The sequence below is a fragment of the Gopherus evgoodei genome, chromosome 8 (assembly GCF_007399415.2).
Source record: "Gopherus evgoodei ecotype Sinaloan lineage chromosome 8, rGopEvg1_v1.p, whole genome shotgun sequence".
Taxonomy (NCBI): Eukaryota; Metazoa; Chordata; order Testudines; family Testudinidae; genus Gopherus; species Gopherus evgoodei.
In genome coordinates, this window is record NC_044329.1 from 106,960,719 (window position 1) to 106,985,156 (window position 24,438).

The window sequence follows — 24,438 nt, forward strand, 5'->3', positions numbered from 1 at the left end:
AAGAGTCACCTTTAGCCGTATAGGGTCTATGACCTGCTGATTCCATCCTCCATAGGGCAATGGCATATCCCGCTAGTCAGTAGAGTATATTATTTTCCATGCAACTATTTCTACCAGTGAGAGTTTGAAGGCTTAGTTTTACAAATGCTGTATTTTTGGGGCTTTCATTTGATTTGATTCTCTGATTTTGGTGCTGTTGCATTATCTGGTATCATGCAACTATGCTACGCCAGGGTGCTGCTTTCAAGAAAGAATGTGTTGATCTTAGTTCCCACAAATCCCCACTGTAAGTAAATAAACAGCCATGGTTCATTGTCACCTCTGAAATTCCTTCAGGCTCTGCAGTAACTGCCAATTATTCAAACCACGTCGGCAAACTCCCAAACAATCTTAGACGTTACTTATTCACCTGGCCCAAAGAGGAAGCAGGTATGTAAATTGCATCTGTACCTCCTCAGTTTAAATAGCCACTTATTAATGTCACTGATAATTTACCAAGCTCATTTCCATGGGAGGCAGCCGTGCTTAAGTCTGCTCTGGGTCTTCAGAAGACACATTCAGCAATCTGAAAAGCGAAGGAGCAGGGCTCCTTGTTTCTCTCACAAAGCAAAGAGCCCTCTGCACTGAGCAACAAAAACAACTACTCTCCAGGTCATGCAGGCTCTCCAGGTTGCTGCCCTGTGCCTTTTAATGGCTCTGGAGCCAGTGAATTGCCAGCAAGGTAAGTGTGATTTGCTACTTTTTGGGGTTGAACTGGGGGAGTCTTGAAAGTTTCTGGTTCTGAGTGAAATAGCTGATCCGTGAAAGGGTTGCTCTTTGCCTAAGCAGCAACGACGAGCACTTTCTTTTTACCCAGGTGCATCACAAATGAACTGCTGAGAGTTTGCAAACAGCATTTCATCTGAAGCTTTGTCTTCACTGCAAAAAAAAAAAAAAAGACGTGTTCGCTGTCTTGCTGTGAAATCTAGTGGAGACAAGAAAGACACAGGTAGTTTTTTTTTTTTTACCTTGTGGTAGCTCTCTGAGCGCAATATTATACACTCCAATCTGGGGTTTAGCTCCATTGAGGTAAACTGTCTGTGCCCTATCTCCACTAGGATTTTACATAGAGAGAGCTCATTGGATGTAAAGACACGCTTTTTTTGCAGTGAAGATATAGCGCTAGGTTTTTATCTTTCTAATTACTCTAGGCCAGTGGCTCGCAACCTTTCCAGAGTCTGATTTGTCTTGCGTACCCCCAAGTTTCACCTCACTTAAAAACTGCTTGCTTACAAAATCAAACATAAACACACTATGACTGAAAAATTGCTGACTTTCTCATTTTTACCATATAATTATAAAATAAATCCACTGGAATATAAATATTGTACTTACATTTCAATGTATAGTATAGAGAGCGGTATGAACAGGTCATGGTCTGTATGAGATTTTAGTTTGTATTGACTTCGCTAGTGCTTTTTATGTAGCCTGTTGTAAACCTAGGCAAATATCCAGATGAGCCCCGGGAAGAGCTCTGCAGACCCCACCAGAGGTGTGTGTCCCCCTGGTTGAGAACCATTGCTCATGCAGTGAGATCTCCCTAATTTTCATGTTGTTGTAAATCTTCAATTTTGATCATACTTGCCAAAAATATCTCCCCCAAATAGATGGTTTCCCCTTTTCAGAAAATGGCAGAGAGGCCTCCAGCTACTGTGACATCATTTGTTTTTATTAAGTACGACAGGACATTTAATAGCAAAGTGTTCTAATGAAGAATTAAAGTTGATCTTTTATCTTTTCAATGTTCTTGAACCCCTGCCCTGCGCGCACACACCCACACACACAGAGCACACTTTGTGTTGCTCCATCCTTTATTGTTTCTAATGTATTTGTTTGCTTACTTGCTTATTCTCAGAATTTAACTGCCATGGACCTCCCAGTTATTCGACTGAATTAGGGTGCAATCCTGCACTGCTAACTCAAAGAGCGTGTTGCCATTGACTTAAAGGGAAGCAGGATCGGCCCTTCTAATGACGTTCTTCTGGATTTAGGGACTTATATGACTTTTGAGCTATGGCCAAATCTCACAAACAGCCACCTTTTCAAAGCACCCCAGAAAGATGCACCCTTACACATTGGATGGATTCTGGGGAATGTGCCCATATGGGCAGTGATATGTGCAAAGCAGGTAACAGCTTGTGCAAGGGCTATTTGCACTGACAGCCCCCCTCCCCTCCCCAATTTGCAGGTGCAAATGTGTGTATGCACATTTTTATAGGCACAATGGTTGCATCCAGCTTAGATCATTTGGGCCTGTAATCAAAAGGCTGACAAGAGAATCGGCATCAGAGGGCTAATAATGAGAACAATTAAAAATTGGAAGGACACAAAAGAAAATCCGGGTCCGTGTGGAGTTGTGCCAGGGTAACCAGGGTGTTTTGAAACTTCAGGAAACTTGGGCCTGCTGCCCATATGTAATTGCTCTTTATTCAGTTCCAGTTCAGACCCTTCTTGCCACACCTGTGTACCCAGGGGGACAGAGCTAAGACACTCTGCCAGACAAACCACCAATCACCCCTTCCCTCTTGTTGCCACTTGCTCTCCAGTCCCTGCCTTGTCCATGTGCTGCTGGTACCTTCATGGCCCTGTGCTGACCTTTGCGCCATCTCCTTTGATGCAAAGGGGCATGTAGGGAACTAAAGGTGCCCATTACAGAAGTCAAAGCAGAAATATGGAAAACCTCCTGAAGTGACACAGAAAGGGGACATGGCTCACTTGTGGGGAGAGGAGAGTAGTGTGTGAATTTGGAGAGGGTAAGGGGCACATCTCATTCCAATCAATGCTGGTCAGGCTCACCCTGTTTTTGTGGTGAGTTGAGTTTACATGCAATTCTGCTGACTTGTGTCTCTCCGATCCATATGTGATGACTCCTATACCTGTCAGTTTATGCTCTTTGGGACCTGCAGGAGTCGATGTATTTTGGGCTATGTTCAAGGGCTCACATATGAGTTAGAGGATGTGTTCTTTGCTATTTCTGTTTCATTTGGTTTGCCTTTTTAAAAAACAAAACACTTGGAGATGGGTCCAGACTGGAGCCCTGAATCCAAGCGCTTATGAATGTTCTGTTCAGATAACCCCCCCAGCGCCTGGATTCAAAACCATAGAGGGCCCATTTTCCTGGTCAGGTTTGGATGCTGCTGAAATCTTGTGAAAACACCTCTGGGAGCAAGATCCAGGCCCAAGATAATGGAAATCTCTTGGGAAGAGATGAACTGATGAAATTTCAGTCTTTGGGGCTGAAATGTCATGAAAACAACTTGCCAAATTTCAGCACGGCTGAATCTGAACCCAAATTCGCTAACACTGGCCCAAGCCTCATCTGGATCTGGATGTGAACATCACTTCCCTGATTCACATCTAACACCAGTAATGCTCACCCACCGACCTGGAAAAAACCAACACAGCAATAAAAAGAATCCAACAGAGATGAAAGCTGAGGAGGAACCAGAGAAGGAAATGAAGCAGTCTAGGCTTCAGGATTATTTGGGATGATGACACATTCCTAGGACTAAACTCTGCTCACAGCTAGACCTGCCCAACCCCATGGGTGGGACTGACAGCAAGGAATTAAGCCTCTTGTTTACGACCTATAGGGAAATGCCAGCAATAGGGCCAAATCCTACTCTATTTCCACGCCTCTGTGAAAATCAATGAGGCTGCTCCTGTGTTCCTGGATCCTGCTTCAGCAAATCTTTGAACACATGAGTAATCCCGTTGCATCAGCGGGACCAGTCTCCTGTTGAAAGTTAGGCAAGCGTTTATGTTTCTTAGAAGTGATTTTGGCCATCGATCTTTTAGCATACAGAACAGCCTGTCCTCCACTTACAGCCTTGTGTTAACTTAGGGCTGGACGCTTTTGCCTCTTGTACTGCTGGGATTGTTCTGTTTGATTGTTAAGTTTACAGTACTGCCAGTCCTGGGCATTCAAAAATCCCAAATCAGATCCTCCCATAATCATGAGCTTGGCTACAAAAAATCATGAGATTTTTAAAAGAATTATACATTTTGGGGTCTTTATATTTGCCTTCTATTTACTGAGTATTTAGGATTGCACTCGCTTCATAATTTTCTCTATAAACATGAGGTCTAAAAACTTATTATTTTTTAAAAAAAGAACTGAGAGTCTCCTATAATCACAGGATTCCAGGAGCTGGGGCTTAAACAAAATGCCAAATATGTCAAGACTCACGGTACAATCAAGAGAGTTGACAATACTAAATCTAGTTTATAGCCAATAGTAGATGACTCTGCTTTATATATACGGGCGTATGCAAGGCATGTTTACAGCTGTTAATAAAGAGACAGTTTTGTCATTATATGGGCCAGATGCTTGGCTGGAGTAAATTGTCAGAGTCCTACTGGACTCCAAGGAGCTACATATATTTACACCAGCTGAGGATCTAGACCGTGATGACTTTGCTCACACTTACTGGGCCAGATCCTGAGCTGGAGTATAGACGTGTAGTTCCATCTCCGTGTTTTGTTTACAGCTCGTTCTTTGTAAGAGCTCCCCAGCACCACCGTGGGAACTGCGGAACCATTCACCTCCCTGTTTTACAGCAAATCCGCAGGGACGTAGGTGTTTCAACTCCAGAGGCATGCGGTGTCCTTTCCTGCTTCTCCCAGCCCTGCCACACACCCACATGCAAATCATGTGCGGTATTAAATGCCTTAAGGAGCAAGGGGCGATTAATGCACTCAGGAGATCTTGTAACCTGGGAAACCTATTTGTGCATGTGCAGGATCACTAATGACACTGTGTCCCTCCTGCTAAGGAGGGGATTTCACACCTGAACACATAAGTAGATGACAAAACCATGAATCACAGCAGCTGACACACAGGCTCATTTGCTCCATTTGCAGGCGGAGCTGTGAAAGGCGGATCCAGATTTCAATCTGAATCTAAACTTTCCCACAGTCTGGGGGAGAGTTTCAGGGCTGGAGTTTTGAACTGATCTTACGCCTGTTCTTATGGAAAGCCCTTTCAAGCAATGGGAAGGGCTGTTGGACAGGGCTTACTTATGCTTGAGATGTGCATTTTTTTTTCTTCTATCAAGAGGATCAGCAAAGCAATACATAGCTCCCAGGGGGTCAAGTTCAAATGCAGACTCAAGGAGCCACATTTCTGAACCCAGCCTTTACAGTTGTGCCTGCAGTTTTGCCCAGGCAAATCCCTGCTTTTGCATGTGCACATTACAGCTGTGGGTGCTGATCAGGTGATGAGATGTGTAATCACAGGGCTTCAATAAGCAACCCTGGGCGATTTTGCATGCTCCCAAATTCTGGGTACACACAGAGTGTGCTCCTAGAGTTAAAAAGAACAGGAGTACTTGTGGCACCTTGGAGACTAACACATTTTTTGGGGCATAAGCTTTCGTAGGCCACTCCTACAGTGTGTTTCCTCACACTGAGGGGGCTGTACAGAGGATAAAGGGACAGATCTAACAGTGGTACTCAAGGTAGTAGTGGTCTGAGTTGAAGGCGCTGGGTTCAAACCCTGTGAGGAGCTCACGGTGCAAATTTAGAAGCTGTCCCAGCCATATCCCCTAATAACGTGCATCAGATGCTGTAGGAAATAGCAGCAACTGAATGCTCAATAGTGATACGTACTTGTTTGTCTCTGGATTTCTACTGTCTATGGCTTTGCATTCTCACCCTTATCGCATGCTCGTGTTGGCATGTTCCCTCCAGCGACGCTGGAGCGAATCCCATCTTGATCTGGAAGCACGTGCTACGCTGCCTCATTTCTCGGAAGGGCTGTGGCTATCACAGCCTTTAGAATAAATGAGATGCGCAGACGAGAAAACTGATCTGTTGGCAAGAAAAATTGGCCCACTGGCTGGGCTTCCGGCAAAGTCAATTGCCGAGCTGAATCCCTCGGAAGCATTTCCACTAGGTTTTCAAAGTTGAAAAGACAAGACAGCTGTAGCAGGGTCTGAGGCCAGAGGGATGACTTTGGTGGGACATTAGGGGTGTGTGAAGGAGACTTTTGGTTTGGGAGGGGTATTGGGCTCACAGGAAAGGCTTAGGGGGTGCAGGAGAACGAGCAGGGTGGGGACAGGCAGCAGGCCTGGGAAGGATGATCCTTGACTTCCACATACGCACCACCAGGCAGAGAAGTTCATCTGAGCAGCAGCCCTCTTAAGTGATCAGAGCCGGTAAAGAAAGGGGACAAAATGAAACCAGATTAAGAAAACACTGAGCTGGGTCCTGCATACAAGGCCATTTTGGGGAGCAGCTACACGAGCAAGGAGTAAAGCCACAAAAAGAGCCAGGCCCTGAGCCGGGGAGGGAGGCTGGTTAGGGATTTGGGAGATGTGGGTTCAATTTCCTGCCCTACCACAGAATCCCTTTGTCGCTTAGTCTCTCCATGCCTCACTTTCCCTCCGCACACTGATGATAACAGCACTGTGAGGAGAAGGACCCTGAAGACGGTGAAGTGCCCAGATATAATGGTAATTGGGGCATATAAATAGTTAAGAGACATCTAACCCAAGGGTGGCAAGTTTGTAGAAATTTTGGTGGTGCCCAGAACCCACCCCCCAAACTCCACACACCCCCAAACTCCACCCCTACCTGCCTAAGGCTCTGGGAGCAGGCTTGGGCGGGGGGAGGTCTGGGGTGCAGGTCCTGGGCTGGGGATTAGGGTGCAGGAGGGGTACAGGCTTTGGGATGGAGTTTGGGTGCTGGGTGCAGGCTCTGGGCTGCGACAGGGGGTGGGTGTGCAGGGGGGGTGAGGGGTGCAGGCTTTGGGATGGAGTTTGGGTGCAGGCTCTGGGCTGGGAGTGGGGGTGTAGGAAAGGGTGAGGGGTGCAGGCTCTGGGAGGGAGTTTGGGGATAGGAGGAAGTGCAGGGGTGAGGGCTGTGGGGCTGGGGATGAGGGGTTCATGATGCAGGAGGGGGCTGAGGGCAGAGGGTTGAGGTGTGGGGTAAGGGCTGTGGGGCTGAAGATGAGGAGTTCATGATGTAGGGGGACTCAGGGCTGGGACAGAGGATTAGGGTGCAAGGGGATGAGGGTTCTGGCTTGGGATGAGGGGTTTGGGGCATTGGAGAGGCTCAGAGCTAGGGCCGAAGGGCAGGGTAAGGGCAGCCTGCCCTGCCAGTAGGGGATGGCAGACACAGGACCCTGGGGCAGCAGACAGCAGTTCTGCAGGGAGTTGTTCTACTCCGGCAGCATGAGCAGGCAGGGGAGAGGCGCTGCGCTGCTTTCTGTCAGGCAGGGACGCAGCGGGGAGTGGAGGACACTCAGGGGGAGGGGTGGAAGGCGGGGGCTGGGACCTGCTCCAGGCAGGGATGCGGCAGGGGGGGAGGCCCGCCAGGGCCCAATCCAGGCAGGGCCGGGGGAGAGACCCAGCTCCAAATATTGCTGGAGCAGGGCACCCGACCCTGAATATTGCTGGTGCCCGAGCACCGCAAATGTATATAACCTGCTGCCTATGATCTAACCAACCCCCTGGACCCAAACACCATTCAGTGTAGGATTGGACGCTTTGCAGCTGGGGCCCTTGGCTGAGTGCCAAGGGTAGTTGTATGTTGGTAGTTGTGTGGCACCCCCCACAGTTTGATCTATTTGGCATCAGTTACACTCATTATTTGCACTTATTGGATGCCAGTAAATACCCATTTACACCTGATGTGTAACTTGCTGCCTCCACCAGGCACCTCACTCCTGAATTTGGTCCATTGCCTATATGCTAAGTAGGGTAGGATTTTACTGTTGTTCTAACCAGCTTCCCTTTCAATTTCCTGTTGAAAGACAAAGTCCTGATCATCTGGGATCTTGATTAGCCTGAGAGTCCCCTCCCTCCCTCCAAGCCCCTCAAGGGATGTTCCCAGTCTCCTCGCCCAAATACATGTCACCAGGAGTTGTTAATGCGAATGCTAACCTCACTTTACAGCGTCCCTACCTAGGTGCTGGTTATTGAACTGGACTAGAAAAGAAACAGAGAGGCCATTGTCTGAGAGAGCCCTTTAGGGACCATTGTTGAAACGTAGGCTGTGCTGCTAATCTAAGGTAAACATTTTACCAGCCAGCCCAGTTCTAGAAAAACATTGTTAAAGTTCATCCGGGCCAGGACCCATCCGTCAGCATTCTTTGTGTCTTTCCCTTTTACATAAACCTCTTTCCTCCCGGGAGTGAAGCCATTTTTAGTTTTCTTTCCAATGCTTAAAAACAGTCGCTTTCCTTCATAGACTCATTGGACTGGTAGGGACCTCGAGAGGTGGTCTAGTCCAGTCCCCGGCACTCATGGCAGGACTAAGTATTATCTAGACCATCGCCGACAGGTGTTTGTCTAGACTGCTCTTAAAAATCTCCAACGATGGAGATTCCACAATCTCCCTGGGCCATTTATTCCAGGGCTTAATCACCCTGATAGCTAGGAAGTTTTTCCTAATGTCCAACCTAAACCTCCCATTGTTTGTTGTCCTATCCTCAGAGGTTAAAGAGAACAATTCTGCTCCCTCCTCCTTGTAATAACCTAACATATACTTGAAAACTGTTCTCATGTCCCCTCTCAGTCTTCTCTTCTCCAGAGCAAACAAACCCCATTTTTTTCAATCTTCCCTCATAGGTCATGTTTTCTAGTCCTTTAATCATTTTTGTTGCTCTTCTCTGGACTTTCTCCAATTTGTCCCCATCTTTCCTGAAATGTGGCCCCCAGAAATGGACACAATACTCCAGTTGAGGCCTAATCAGCGTGGAGTAAAGTAGAAGAATTACTTATCGTGTCTTGCTTACAACACTCCTACTAATACACCCCAGAATGATATTTGCTTTTTTTGCAGCAGTGTTACACTGTTGACTTGTATTTAGCACAATCCAGTCTCATTCCAGTCCAAGGGAGACTTTCCACTGATGTTGCAGGGTGCTAATTCAGCCCTGACGGACACATGGGAGTTTTGTCATTGGCTTCAGAGGGACCATGACTGGGCCCCAGGGGTCTAATCTTTTCAGATTTCCCAGCCAAACTCCATGGGGGGATTGCCCTCTGCCTTCTTACATTCCTCCTAGAGTCCCATCTAGACACTACCTTCTTCGTCATCTCCTGCCCTCAAGCTGTTCTGACTACCTAACTCCCATTGATTTCACTAGGAGTTAGGTACCGGACTACTTGGAGCATCTGGGCTTGAGTGACACACAGGGAGTCTGTTGCAGAGCTAGGAACTAAAGCCAGGTCTCCTGAGTCCCAAGACTTAACCCCAAGTTCATCCTTGCTATTAACATGGAAGCCTTTAATGCTCCCTTTCCCTGCTCCTCACCACAGAGCCAGCTTGTGGGTAGCACTCCAGCTTAGCAAACGCGGGAAAATTCTGTGTGGCTTTGCAAATGAGTGGGGGGAATTAGAACCACATCCGCTTTTGTTCGGACTTATCGAGTTGTTTGTTTGTTTTCCCTGCATTCTCCTGAATGCATCGCCCCCAGCTTGCAACTGGTTCCCTCTGCTGCCGACTGGCCTCCCTCCAGCCCCATCCCTCCCCCAAAACTTGTAAGGTGATCACACTCCAAACGAGCAGCCGCCAGCTAGCGGAGTGTCACGCCGAACATGCTGGCACCTCCTTCCCCAGGTTTGTTATGCTAATGGACCCACCATAATCCACTTTGCAACATCATAATAATTAGTGACGGATTATGGAGTCAGGAAAACATGGCACTCCTCAGCGTGAGCGGGCAGGTGGAGGCTTTCGTTTCCAGAAAGAGGGTTTGGGGGGAGCAGCGTGGGCTTGTGAAGATAAAAGTGCACGTACAGAGCTGGGTTGGGACGTTTAGTCACAGCCTTATTTAGTGGACAATGTGGAGTCACATTTCCCCCAAGGGCAGTTCAGCAAGCAATTGGCCATCAAGGAGCACCCGATGCATAGGAATGGTGCACAGACCGCACCATCCTATCAGGGCGAGGTGCATCCTTGGGAGCACATGGAGAGAACAGTCCCTGCAAATCCAGGGACTTGGATCATCCCTAGTCCCTGCGCAGGGTGCTCTCTACACTCCCTTCCCTGCACATGCATACAACAGCCAGAGAGACCATCCTGCCGACTACACAGAGATTCTGAAAAAGCCCCGTAGATATAGTGTATTGAGGACTGTGTTGGAGTTGCAAGTTATCACCTTAAGGGGTAAAGGGGTTCTGTTCATGTTCATAACATAAAAATAGCCCTACTGGGTCAGACCAAAGGTCCATCTAGCCCAGTTCCCTGTCTTCGGACAGTGGCCAATGCTAGGTGTCCCAGAGGGAATGAACAGAACAGGGAATCATCAAAAGATCCATGCCCTGTTGTCCATTCCCAGCTTCTGGAAACAGAGGCTAGGGACACCGTTTCCTGTTTGCAAGCTAGAGGACCCTGTAAGGAGGTATGTTCTGAGAGCTAGTCTGGAAAAAACCCTCTTAAGCAAAGTAGGGTGAGCTGTACCTGTTTTTTCTCTCTCTGGTTTTGGATTCTTGTGTGTTATTCTGAGTTCTGAGAAATAAGGCCATGTTATGTTGCAGCCTTTCAGCAAGAGTAGTTTTGTTTTTGTCTAATTGCTCTGTGGGATTGCTCTGATCCTAATAGCAGAGAGGTCTAGTAGTTAAGGTGCTACTCCGGAGACATGGGTACTCTGCTCTGTATACCTCGGGTACTGACTTCCTGTGTGGCCTTGGGCAAGTCCCTTAGACTCTTTATGGTTCTTTTCTCCGTCTGTAAAATGGAGATTATTGCAGCTACATCAGGTAAGCCATCTATCAAAGGGACTTAGGTGGCTCCCATTATGACAGCTTCTGAGGACCTCAAACTCTTCAATGTGTTTATTCACCCAGCACCACTATGAGGCAGGGCAGTGATATTATTCCCATTTTACAGATGGGGAACTCAGGCACAGAACAAAAAGAGGCTGATTTTTAAAGGCACCTTAAAAAACCCAATTGTAACGGACTTTCCCAAGGTTGCATAGGAAGCCAGCAGCAGAACAAAGGCGTAAACACACGTCTGACAAGTCTTAGGTTAGCACCTCCTCACTGGGCCACCCTTCCTCTCATGTTGGGTGGGGGTGCCGCTCAAGTTCTCTGGTTGTGGGGGTGGGAGAGCACAGACGTATGTGAAGTAGAAACAGAACGGACAATGTGACCTGCAGTGTATCTTGAATCTGCAGTAATGGCACAATATGAAGGAAACAAGATGTGGTGCACGCTGCTGCGTGACTGAAAGGAGACGTCGTTCTGTTTTTTAGCGTGCGCTGCATCCTAAACCACCAAGGCAGGAAGTAGCTGTGAGGCAGATGCCAGTTTGTTTTTCCCATCAGATGCAGAATGTTACAGAGTTAGTCACACTGTGCTCTCTCTCTCTCTGTTTCTCAGGGACTCTTTATATTCGTGTTTTCTTGTTTTCCTCTCTCTGAAACAAATGGCACTTTGAATGAGGACTGTATTGCTACTATTATTTATTTGTACTGTGATTATGTCTAAGGCCCCAACCTGGGCATGGGACCTCTGTGCTGGGTGCTGTACAAATGTATAACGAAAAGACTGTCCTTTCCCCAAATACATGGGGCTTATTTTAGTTGTACACGGGGAAACAGAACATTAGAGATGGGTCTGAGATGCAGAATTTAGATCCAGAGTTTTAACTACCCTGGAGGGCATTTGGACTCAAGGCTTTGGTTTGGGTCCCTCTCCAGTGGAAATGAGGGAAAGGGAAGGGTTGGCTCAGCTGACAGGCCTCTGGTACAACTGTCGAGGACAAAGGAAGGGGCTGCTACTTTGGAACACTGTGGTCAGTGCCAATGTCCATCCTACAGTGCAACACTAAAGACAGCCTTGTCCCTGTTAGTCTGCATGAGGCATGGGATGGTATTGATGTGGTGGGGGATGGATGGGCTGTTGGGGGTGTGTGTGTGGATTTTTAATGCTAATCCGGTTTCTGTGCCTGCTGGGATCTGCAAGGCTCAGACCACCAACCAACCAGCCCCCCGTATCCTTACTAAAGCAGGATGGCTTTGAGGTCAAGACCTAGCTTATGGACCAAGAGCGCTGGGTTCATTTTCCCAGCTCTACCCCATGCTGTCAATCACAACTGCTGACTCACTCCTGCAAGGTACTTAAACTTGTGCTCACACAGACTTCAGTGGGCTTTCTTAGATGCTTCAATTCCAGCATGGGTTTAGTGTGTGGCTGGCTAGGGACCAGAAAGCTCAGCAGAATGGAGCCCTGAGATCCTATATTAATGGAGGCAGTTTAAGAACCTAAACAGAACAGGTGAAGCTAAAAATATCTCTAACGTATGTCTCCCTCCTTTCTCCACAGCCCGGGGAAATCTCCAGCCATGGATGCAGGGGCTTATTGCAGTGGCTGTTTTCCTAGTCCTGGTGGCGATTGCTTTTGCAGTCAATAAGTATTGGTGTCAGGAAAAAGAGTAAGTGTGGGTTTTCCTCGTTCCATTTACTTGGGCTTCACTGTCACTAGAGCAGCTCCAAAGGCAGGCCGTTTTGAGTTTTAGCCGCGTGGGGCACAATGTGATCGCTGCACAAAAAACAGGGAATCTTTCCTGATCCTCGTAATGGGAGCGGTTTACAGGGACCATGGGCAACACTGCACAAGGCGATGGTTGTACCATGTAACTCCATAGCCTTGTGGTGGCACTTTCACTTCCGGTCCTGGCCGGAATCCAGAAATGCCCCTTAAAGTCCCAAAGCCTTGTTACTGTGGGTATGTCCACACTACCCGTCGGATCGGCGGGTAGCAATCGATCTATCGGGGATCAATTTATCGCTTCTCGTCTAGATGTGATAAATTGGTCCTCGAATGCTCTGCCGTCGACTCCGGAACTCCACCAGTGCGAGAGGTGGAAGCAGAGTCGACGGGGGAGCTGCGGCCATCGATCCCGCGCCATGAGGATGGGAGGGAAGTCGATCTAAGATGCGTCGACTTCAGCTACGCTAGTCTCGTAGCTCAAGTTGCGTATCTTAGATCGATTTCCCCACCCTTAGTGTAGACCAGGCCGGAAACGTTAAAGTGGCAAATGTACAAGCTCCAAACTCGGGAAGGAAAAGAGCTGAAGTGCCAGACCCTGAGCTGATTGAAATGTTCATCGCTCCAGTCCCTTCAGTCGGGTGGCATTTAGAACAGATGCTGCTGCCTTGGCCCAGCCGTTACTTGGTATCAGGGAAGGCCAGGTGAAATGATGCGTGTTTCACCACTTACATGGTGCCACCAAGGGATACAGGGCAGTTAAAAGGATGACTGACTAACCAGATGTCTCAGAGGGCCATGTTTGTTTGACTTAAAACAGTGGTACCAAAAATGATAGCTGCTGAAAATCTGGCCCCTGGACATCAGTGATGTTATGATCATTGACATACTTTGGGGATCTGGCCAGAGAGGAAGGATGGTCAGTAAGACTTGAGAGGTCTGGGTGGATGTCTCTGCTTAGCTACAGACTTCCTATGTGGCCTTGGGGAAGCTAGTTAGGCCCAGATCCTCAAAGTATTTACATACCTAACTCCCATTGATTTCAGTGAGAGTTAAATACCCAACTACCTTTGAGATCTGGGCCTCAGGGCTTGTCTCCCTGGACATTTACTTTGCAACAGGGTGTGAATTTACCCTGCACTAGCCAACCGCATCCATGTGGATCTGCTGATGCATACTAAGAATTCCTTAATGCGCTTTGATCTAGTCCAGTTTCAAAGAGGACTAGATCAAAGCACATTAATGGACTGCTAATGTGGGTCAGCAGGGTCCACACAGACAGAGCGTGGCAGGCTAACGTGGGTTCTAGCTGGCCATGAACCTATCACTGCAGTAGGGAGACTTGCCCTTCCCTACCTCCCAGGGGTGTTGTGAGGATGAAGACATTAAAGACCGGTAGTTGCTCAGATAATATGTTGATGGAGGCCATATATGTACTTCTGATGGATGGTTTAATATATTAAGATTTAACATGTTAAACACAGATTGACAGGTTGTGCAATGCTGCTGGGGTCACCACCCTCAAGATGAGTTAACTTGCTTGGCTTCATGTCAAACCAAGGATTCCAGGGTTGAAAGTTTGACTCAAGCCAGGACCATCCTGGGCTTGTGACGCTGGGGGGAAGGGAGAAATGAAGTAAAGAGAAAAATTCCAATGAAAAACTATGGTGAAATGGGGAGCAGATAGAGAGAGCAGGGTGAGTGAAAGCTAAACAGAGAGGGGTAGAAAAGGGGCAGAGAAGAAGAAGGAGAAAAGTTGAATGAAGAGATAAATACAGTAGATAATATGGGCCTGGTTCTCAGTTACTTCATTTCTGTTTTGGGGGCAGAGTATAAAGATACCTGGGAGGTTTTGCCATCCTCTGAAGCATGGGGCCTGGGTCACTTGCTGGTTGAATTAGAATACATGGTGGAGTCTTTGTAACTTGTGGTCTTTAAATCATGAGTTGAGGAGTTCACTAACTTAGCTGGAGGGTAGGGGTCTATTACAGGAGTGGGTGGTGTGATTTTTGTGGCCTGTGATGTGCAGGAGGTCAGACTAGATGATCACGATGGTCCCTAGTGACCTTGAAGTCTGAGTCTATGAAAGAGGGGATTAAGGTCTCTGGCTTTAAACCACTGTTGGGATCTCGCAGGGGTCTGTCCAGTGCCAGTGTAAGCTAGAGCTGCCTCAGGATTGCTCTAACTTCAACTCTGCTTTCCTGTGCCCCCGTGGGCCCTAAGAGACGGAAAATAGCTGTAGCACAGTGTGACCTGGCCACATCCCTAATCCACTCCCTACCCTGCAGTACGGCAGACCTACACAAAGTAGGAAGCCCCTAGTGCAGGGGCATTTTCAAGGGGCCCTTTCTGGCACTTTACATCCCTTTACACTGCCAGGGTGGCTTAAACGGGTCTTAGGATAGTTGAGGAGGAGGTCCCATACCCTCCTAGCTTCTGGGCATGTTCTCCTTTCCTGAACGCAGAGCAGGGGCTACCCTTGAGCTAAAATACATGCTTTGATTTTTACGTCAAATCCAATGCTCACTAATGGTGTCTCGTAAGCCCTCGTCTACACTGGGGCGGGGGGGAGGATCAATCGAAGTTATGCAACTTCAGCTATGTGAATAACATAGCTGAAGTCGATGTACTTAGATCGACTTACCATGGTGTCTTCACCGCAGTGGGTCAACTGCTGCCGCTCCCCCGTCAACTCTGCCTGCGCCTCTCACGGCGCTGGAGTACAGGAGTCAACGGGAGAGAGCTCGGAGACTGATTTATCGCGTCTAGACTAGATGTGATAAATCAGTCCCCGCTGGACCGATCACTGCCTGCCAATCCAGCGGGTAGTGTCGACATACCCTAAGAGTCAGGAAAGTGGCCCAGCTGCACAGCTGTTTGGTGGTGGAGCCAGCACTGCTCGTGTCACATCTGACCCCCTCTTTCTAGAAGCGTGGTGGTATCTCTGGCTCAAACATTGCCCCTCGTTGTCCTGTCTAGTGCTAGAATCCGGCTGGGAGGAAGGTTGGGAAGGCTAGAAGCCCATTTTACTTTACTTTGACCTCTTATCAGAAAAGACACTGTTGAGGCTTAGCAAGCTGGCTGCATTCCAGCCCCAGTTCTGTCACTGTGACAGCAGTTATCAGCTTAATCCCTGTCTGTTTCTGTCTTGACATTTCTTCGCAAGCCCCAGACATCAGCCACCAGCGAGTACTGAAGGGAATCGGAGACATGCATGTATAATGGACTGGAACCAGCGCAGTTGATCCAAACCTCCTTGAACCTTGGGGGAGGACACAGGGCTGGATCTGGCTCCAGGTCTGAACGTCTTTGGCTCAAGTCTAGCTGTGTGATAGGCTGACCAAGAACAGCCCGTCCAATTGTCACCATCAGCTTGGGACACTGACACACACCACACACCCCATTTCTCAGGTGCAGACTCCAAGACGCCATCAGCTTGGGACATGGACACACACACACACGCGCACGTGCACCTTCTCAGACACAGACTCCAAGACCCTAGCAGCTTGGGACACACACACACACACACACACACACACACACACACACACACACACACGCCTTCTCAGACACAGACTCCAAGAAACCAGCTGACGCAGAGTCTCTTCGACTGTTAAAATAAAAAAAATTGCAAAGTATTTTGCAATAGCCTACTCAGAAACTGACTGGAAAAACAAGTTAGCAGTAGAAAACAATTCAAAGGTCTGACAAATTAGTCTCACCCCATGCTGCAAACCTGGCACTGTGCAGCAGGGAGGGCCAACTGCAGAGATATTGGATTTGCTACCTAGGCAGAAGGAGCAGTTAAAGAATGACTGACTCACCAGAAATCCCACAGGGCAAAATCCTGCAACCCTTAGTGATTATATTCAGGCAAAGTCTCTGAGTAGGGACTTTTTGAGCCATAGTTATTAACATTGTGGCTGCAGAAAACAGACAAAGCACGTGAATAATTCAGTAAGTGTATAACCTACTGGTAAGTGTATGTTACAGATCCTCCTCTGTACCCAGTCTGCAGAGGCAACGAGTCTGTTACCACCCTAGTAAGGTCGAGCTGTAGGAGCACATGCTTATTAGCTCTGGAGGTTGCTGGGTCAATTGCTGGTCTATCAGCCATGGTGTCATAGACGTTAGGGCTGGAAGGGACCTCGAGAAGTTAGCAAGTCCAGCCCCCTGCGCTCTGGCAAGACCGAGTAAGCCCAGACCATCTGTGACAGGTGTTTGGCCAGTATCCTTTTAAAAACTTCCAATGATGGGGACTCTACAATCTCCCTTGGAAGCCTGTTCCCAAGCTTAATTACCCTTAGAGTTAGAGAGTTTTTACCAAGATCTAACCTAAATCTCCTTTGCTGCTGATTAAGCCCATTACTTCTTGCCCTGCCTTCAGTGGACATGGAGAACAATTGATCACCTTCTTTTTTATAACAGCCCGTAACATATTGCAAGATTGTTATCAGGTTCCCCTATTCCCCAAAATCTTTTCTGAAGACTAAACAGGCCCAGTTTTTTTAACCTTTCCGCATAGGTCAGGTTATCTAAACCCTCCATCATTTCTGTTGCTCTCCTCTGGACTCTATCCAGTTTGTGCACATCTTTTCTAAAGCGTGGTGCCCAGCATTGGACACAATACTCCAGCTGGGGCCTCACCAGTGCTGAGCAGAGCGGGACAATGACCTCCTGTGTCTTATGTCTGACACTCCTGTTAACACTCCCCAGAATCATATTCACCTTTTTTGCAGCTGTATCCCATTGTTGGATCACATTGAATTTGTGACCCACTGTAACCCCCAGATCCTTTTCAGCAGCCCTGCCACCTAGCCAGTTATTCCCCATTTTGTAGTTGGGCACTTGATTTTTCCTTCCTGGGTGAAGTCCTTTGCACTTGTCTTTACTGAATTTCAACTTGTTGAATTCAGACTGATTTTCCAATTTGTCAAAGTCATTTTGAATTTTAAACTTGGAAAAGCAGCAAAGAATCCTGTGGCACCTTATAGACTAACGGACGTATTGGAACATGAGCTTTCGTCCAACCCCTCCCAGCTTGGCGTCATCTGCACATTTTAGAAGCATTCTCTCCACTCCATTATCCACGTCAATAATGAAAATATTGATTAGTACTGGATCTCTGCAGGCCCACTAGATCTGCCCTCCCAATGTGACAGCAAACCACTGATAACTGCTCTCTGAGTATGGTCTTTCAACCAGTTGTGCACCCACCTTCTAGTAATTTCATCTAGATCGCATTTCCCTAGTTTGCTTAAGAGAATGTCTTGCCGAACTGTGTCAAAAGCCATGCTAAAATCGAGGTATATCACATCTACTGCTTCCCCCCATCCATTAGATCAGTAACCCTGTCTGAGAAGGAAATTAAGTTGGTTTGGCATGATTTGTTCTTGACAAATCCGTGTTGACTATTCCTTATAACCCTATTATCCTCCAAGTGCTTATAAACCAGGTATGGAAGTGAGGCTGATTGGTCTTTAATTTCCCAGGTCCTCCTTGTTCCCCTTTGTAAAGATAGGCCATGAAACTACCTCCTGAGCCCCCTCTTCTCCCTCTTCCAACTGTCCCATCTCCACCTCTGCAGCAAGTAGCCTGGTGCCCTCAAGGGTAAGATCACTTGTCCCATAAGGCTTTCTGGTCGCAGCTGCTGCAGCACTTCCTGGAGGATCGATGAGCAGCCAGTGGTCAGTCCTCTGATCTGCAATGGAGATCTGAATGTGTCAGATACAAGGAACTGAGCTGGATACAGCCTGAGTGATTGGCAGTGGGACTGGGGCATGAGGCAAGGGGCTGGTGAAGAACCATCTAGTCCTAGGAAGGATTTGTGGGTCATGCAGGGTAACTAGTCGGGGCGGCAGAAGCTTCCTAAGAGTGGGGGACCACTGGTGTCCAAATTGTAGCCCCACCCCATGCACCACCCCTTCCCCCAGATCCCACCCTTGCTCATTCTTCTCCGTCCTCTTCCTCCCATCGCTTGCCCTTATGGCCAGTAAAAGTGGGAGGGTCATGGTCCCCTCACCTCCCCTGTTCCACGCCCCTGCCTAGAGTAGCTGCTGTGGAGTAGTTCTGAAGCCTGGAGAAAGAATTCTCTACTTACTTCTGTCGAGATCCCCAGCAGCCATCTGGGATCATCACTTCCACATCAAACCACTTTATTCTCCGGCTTCTTTGCAATTCTGGGTTGCAGCTGGCAGAGGAAGAAGTGAAATGTCATGAGAGAGGCTATCCTGGTGTGGTTGTCCCAGCCTGATGAGAAACACAAAGTACTAAACAACTTGTGAGAAAACCCCTCATCCTGAAATCTTCACCCTGGTTTAGCTGGCTGGTTCCTGGCTGTATAACAGACTCTCTCTGTGCTTTGGGGCAAATTACACAGGCCAAGGTCAGTGAGTTAGATGCTGAAATACCTTTGAGAATCTGGGCCTTAATGATGCTCACTGCTTCAGTTTCCCTCTCTGGAAAAGAAGGATGGGGATCCAGGGGTGCTGAGAAGTTACTGTTCATGAAGTGCTTTCAGGGTTGGGAATAGAGCCTAGGGGTGGCGTCTCAGCTGGTGTATCTGATCGGAGCTCCACTGATTTCAGGGGCCTATCGGTTCACACCAGCTGTTTCTGACTCCCGGTCTGGAACACTGTCCCCTGACCCATGTTGTCTGATTGTGGCACGGAGGCAGTGTGGTCTAGTGGCTAGTGCCCTAGCAAAGCACTCAGGAGATATGGGTTCTTCTCCTTGCATTGCCTCTTTCTCTGTCACAGTTGTCCCCTTGTCTATGATGGAGAGAAGGATCCTGACCTCCTTTATAAAGTGCTTTGAGATCTGTTGGTGAAAGGCCCTCTACAACTGATGATGATTATTAGAAGCTTGGGCAAGCAGCCATAGTCTGGTGTGTGTATATTAAGCAAACTGCCTTTCAGGTCCTTTTGAGGTTCACTCGTTTGCTTGTTAGGGGCCCACGAAAGGATTCATTAGTTGAAAACAGTATTGCCAACCCCAAATGTTCAAAAATCAGGAGTCAGGCTCCTCAAAAATCATGAGATTGGCTTAATCAGGAGGTGATGTAAAAATAATAGATTTGGTGTTCTTTCTATTTGTCTTCTGCTTTTTAGACTCATAGACTTTAAGGTCAGAAGGGACCATTATGATCATCTAGTCTGACCTCCTGCACAATGCAGGCCACAGAATCTCACCCAGCTACTCCTGTAATAAACCCCTAACCAACGTTTGAGCTACTGAAATCCTCAAATCATGGTTTAAAGACTTCAAGGTGCAGAGAATTCTCCAGCAAGTGACCCGTGCCCCACACTGTGACCTTTAGGGTGCACTGGGGTCAGAGTTGTAAGCTTTTTCCATAGCCACGAGGGCCAGAAACGTACTTTTTCTTTAAGAACAAAGGCTGAAGACATTGCATCTCCACTTGACTCCAGGAGCTGGGGCTTTAAGGAAGCCAGTAATTATCATGCGACTCATGACAAAATCATGAGAGTTGGCAATACTATGAAAATCAAAAAACAACTTGGCTGGGACAAAGAACTTCACTGATCACCTTATGAATAGAGTTCACGCACAGATTGTTAAGGCCAGAAGGCGCACATTATGACTGTCCACTGTGAGAGTTCTCCAACAACTTGTGATCTTGTGCTTAACAGTCGGTCCCACCTAGTGTTTAGCTTGGATGCTCTGGTTACCTTCTCCAGACCTGAGGAAGAGCTCTGTGAAGCTCAAAAGCGTGTTCCAATCACAGATATTGCGGCACCCACCTTTCCTCTCTCTCAACGGCTTGCTCAGCAATATGAAAGCTTCAGGTTATTGTTGAAATGATACCTGTGCTTTACAGAGTGTGAAGTCGTCTGAGCTGAAACTCTGTCACTCACTTGTGTGTCAGCCAAAGAGGCACAAATACAATGCAGCCAATGGTCCTTCCATGATTCTATCTAAATTCTTTCAAATGTGCTTCTTTTGTTAGGGAAAATATGGAGTCGGTGGTCACCATAGGAGACAAGAAAGAAGAGGCTGTCGTATCCAACGGGACTGAGGGGAGGTATTCAATCACAGCGGCTGATTTCAGGTGAGCCAGGCATTCAGGAGCTTTCGAGTTCCTCTGAAGAGGATCCCATTCTGTGCTAGGCCAGGACGGGGGCAGAAATGGTTTGACGTCACCGTTAGGCCATTCAGCATGGGGGCTGTGGTGACCAAAATAATCTCCAGTGCAAATTAAAGCAGCTCCTCTCATGCCCAAACCTGGGCATAGTTCTGCCATCTGCCCCCAGGACATCTCCTAGGCCGAGTGTTGTGGGGAGGGGACAGTGCAGAGCTGCTTATGGTGACTCTGCACAGGCCGGCTGAGATAAAATTTAGGGCCCTGGTACATCATGTTTGCTGGGGCCCTACCCCTATTACAGCCCAGTTACAAACAATTTGGGGAGCCCTGAGCTCAGACCACAGTACAATTGTCCCCACTTTCCCCCTCCACCCTTGTCAGTCTTGGATCTACTCTACGTTTGCACTGGAACAATTTTTCCTCTGGTCATTGTCCTCTCTAGATGTGTGGAGGGGCCCAAAACTGCCCTCATAAAACAAGGGAGATTGCCAGGTGACAAACATGAAAGGGTCAGAACGAGTCTCCTCTTTGTCCTTTAATAGCAGTTTATGAAAACAAAAGGAGGATTTTTAAAATCAAACTGATTTGTTCACCCTTAATGCTGCCAGGTTCTTCAGCCCACTTGGAGAAGGAAACTGATCAGGTTCACTTTTGTTTCTGGCCAGTGTAGGCTTTCTAGGGCTGGCTGACATTAGCAAAGATAAGGCCTGATCTTGCAGTACTTATGCCCCTGCATAAAATCAAGCAGGGGCATACGTCTTTGCAAGGTCGGGGGCCTTTAGTACATTCATTTTGGCAATTCCCACCATTGAAAAGGCATCGTTGATAGCAGTGGCAGTGTAACATTAGTGCAGGCTGAGCTGAGGCATTTTCACTGTGCGTGTGCCCTGGTGAGTATGAGAGCCCTGATTCTGGGTTCCACCATCCAGAAGCTGCTACTTGAGCATTAGTTACAACCCTGAAAAAAAATCAGGGATTTTTTTTTATTTTTAATGCACGGTAGTGTCCCAGGCAAATGTTTGAATTTCTTGGGGTCTGCACGGCTGCCAAGTCTCCCTTCCCCAAACTGCTGTGATTTTTCCAACAATTGGAGGCGGAAGCTGTCAGTCCTGTCCCAGACAGTGGGGTTAGGGGCAGGCTGGGGAGAGGGCAGCGTCTCGCCGTCAGACAGGATCACAGGCTGCCACTGCTGCTTCCGGTCTGGCTGATGGGGAGAGGGGGTTGGTGCTAACAATGCCTGGTGCTGCAGTGTCTCCCTGGTCCTACGGGTGCTTCTGCGGGGCTAGACCAATGCTCCTAATCAGTGTCGCTTCTCTCGCCCTGGTGGCCAGACAGGAATGAGCAGCAGTGGCCAGAATTCCTGGCTATGAATGAGTCACTGCCCACCAGGCCACTCCTTTTGCCCCCTTCCTGTGATAGGACCTGCTGCCACCTCCCCACTCCTGTCTGGCAGGGGCCTGCTAATCCTCCATGAGCAGCCACCAGCTCCTGCTGCTGGAAAAATTGCAGCATGGACTTATTTCACTATTTCTATGAAAGCAAAATTTACACACGGTCGAGCAGTCTTGACTCTATCCAGTAGAAGACAATGGTTCACATATACACAAGCCAATTCACTGCAACACAGCATGGGTCATTCCTCTAGCTCCATTCAAACTAAGGAATATTGACTTAAAAGCCTAACCATAAATCCTTCCTTTACAGTCGTGGTAAATGTGGTGTACTGAAAACTCAGTTAAAATTGTAGGCTGTCACTTTAAATTTCAGCGGGGTTTCTTGTGTGTTAGGGGGCTGTATAGGGAAGTGTGTATTCTGAGCCTAGCAGCAGTCAGTCTGCAGCCATCCAGACTCAAGTAAGATGGTGTGAGTTGTCCCTGTCTGTTTTCTCTCTCTCTCTGGTTTTGGGTTCTTGTGTGTTATCATTTGGCATTCTAAGCAATGAAGTCATGTTACATTTCAACCTTCCAGCAAGAGTATTTATGTTTTTTACTTCTCTGTGTGTATGCTGTGAATGTAACAGTAACTGACGGCTTTCTTGTAACATTTCAGGTCCAAAGAAACCCAGCACGCCTATGAAAATATTGTTGAGTATGAGGGGAAAGTCATCACTACTCCAATGTAAGAGCCACCTTCAAGGATAGCCCATTTCGTGCCATCCTTTTTCACTCTTCTCCAATTCTAACTTGGAATCCCTGTGCTGTGGTCAAGTCAATAGCCGAGAGTCGTCACACCTGAATTCACCCATGCCCCGGAAGATGACGATTGCTCCCAGCATCATCCAAACCTGGGCAGGATAGTGAGGACAACAGTCAGAGCTGCCTCTTACACCCTGTTCCCTGTCGGTGTGCAGGAAGTGGGAGAGGCCATCCTATCCAATGGCTCAGAACCTGAAACAATGCAGAGGGGGAATAAAGGTCTGGTTCAGGTTTCTCTCCGTCCCCCACTGCCAAATGAAGCAAGAGGGAAGCAGGAACCAGGAATCCACTCCAAGCTAGGCTGTAAGGTTGCAATGCTGCCCTGCATGAACAGAAGCCCCTTCCTTCTCTTTGTCTAAAATAATGTCACCTGTGACATCTCTTCTTCTTAGTCCTGGTCTGGCATCACAACTGCCAACTTTTGTTTGTGCCGGTGGGTTCTCGTGCCCCCCAGCCCTACCCCTGCCCCAAATCTGCCCCTCCCTGCCCCTATTGGATCCTTCCCCAAATCCCCACCCTGGCCCTGCCTCTTCCCCAAGTGCGCTGTGTTCCTCCTCCCCCCCTCCAGCTTGCCACGGGAAACAGCTGATTCACGGCGCAAACGCTGGGAGGGAGGCGGGAGAAGCAGGATGCGGTGGCCGCTCAGGAGCGGAGGCAGAGGTGAGCTGGGGCGGGGAGCTGTCAGGGGGTGTGGAACACCCACCAATTTTGGAGCACCCATGGAGTTGGTACATATGCCTGGTGTAATAGCATATCTGTTAATCACTGCGCAGTCTAACAGCCTTTCTTTATAGCCGAATAAGCTCAAATATTCTATACACATTCCCTCAAGAGCTAGTTATTTATTAATCGCCAAAGCTGGGCATCCTTTTGGGGGTGAGGTATCACCTTTTCCTTTTTATGTCTCTCTATGAACAAAGAAGCCAATTGGTTGAATTTGCCCGATCCGAAATCTCCTCCTGTGAACCTATTTTCCTGATAGCAATAAAGAGAATTATTCTTTAACGTCCTGGTGGCACCCAATGAGTTACAAGGCACAAAGCGTCTTCATAGATACCCAAAAGAATTTTGTGAACAGGAAAGAACCTCCTGCGGTGTGAAAAATGATGACATTGCCATTCCCAGCAACATGCAGAAGGCAGGGCCAGCCTGGGATTGTCACAAGAAGGCTAGAATCAGATCTTCCATCCTAGTTCTCTCACAGGGCCAGCCCAGCCTCAGCGGGAGTTTGGAGTGAGCGAGGAATATAGGATTGGGATCTATCTAAGGCAGAGCATTGATGGAAGAGAGAGAGGAGGATGGGTTTTGTGGCTAAGGCGCTGGATTGAGACGCAGGAAATTGAGGTGCAATTCCTGGCTCTGCCCCAGAATCCTTGTGTGACCTCGGTCAAGTCATTAGGCCCAGGTCCTCAAAGGTCTTCCAGGGGGAGTTAGGCACCTAGATCAAAAAACCATAGGACTGGATGGGACCTCGAGAGGTCATCTAGTCCAGTCCCCTGCACTCATGACAGGACTAAATATTACCTAGACCATCCCTGACAGGTGTTTGCCCAACCTGCTCTTAAAAATCTCCAGTGATGGAGATTCCACAACTTCTCTAGGCAATTTATTCCAGTGCTTAACTCCTCTGACAGTTAGGAAGTTTTTCCTAATGTCCAAC

The 24,438-nt window shown here is 48.0% G+C and overlaps 1 protein-coding gene across 1 annotated transcript; it reads left to right on the top strand.

Annotated features, from left to right (window-relative positions):
- Positions 1-443: 443 nt before the first annotated feature.
- Positions 444-23,783, top strand: PDZK1IP1 (PDZK1 interacting protein 1). The gene is made up of 4 exons (XM_030571451.1): positions 444-721; positions 12,318-12,426; positions 20,449-20,550; positions 22,633-23,783. Exons 1-4 carry the CDS (start codon positions 655-657, stop codon positions 22,703-22,705), a joined length of 351 nt encoding a protein of 116 aa, XP_030427311.1. The 5' UTR covers positions 444-654; the 3' UTR covers positions 22,706-23,783.
- Positions 23,784-24,438: the final 655 nt, after the last annotated feature.

Bases quoted from the DNA above. Each gene is read 5' to 3' on its own strand.
- PDZK1IP1 (XM_030571451.1), top strand. From the start codon at position 655: ATGCAGGCTCTCCAGGTTGCTGCCCTGTGCCTTTTAATGGCTCTGGAG. The intron at 722-12,317 runs GTAAGTGTGATT...CTTTCTCCACAG, and splicing joins GCCAGTGAATTGCCAGCAAG to CCCGGGGAAATCTCCAGCCA. The intron at 20,551-22,632 runs GTGAGCCAGGCA...GTAACATTTCAG, and splicing joins ATCACAGCGGCTGATTTCAG to GTCCAAAGAAACCCAGCACG.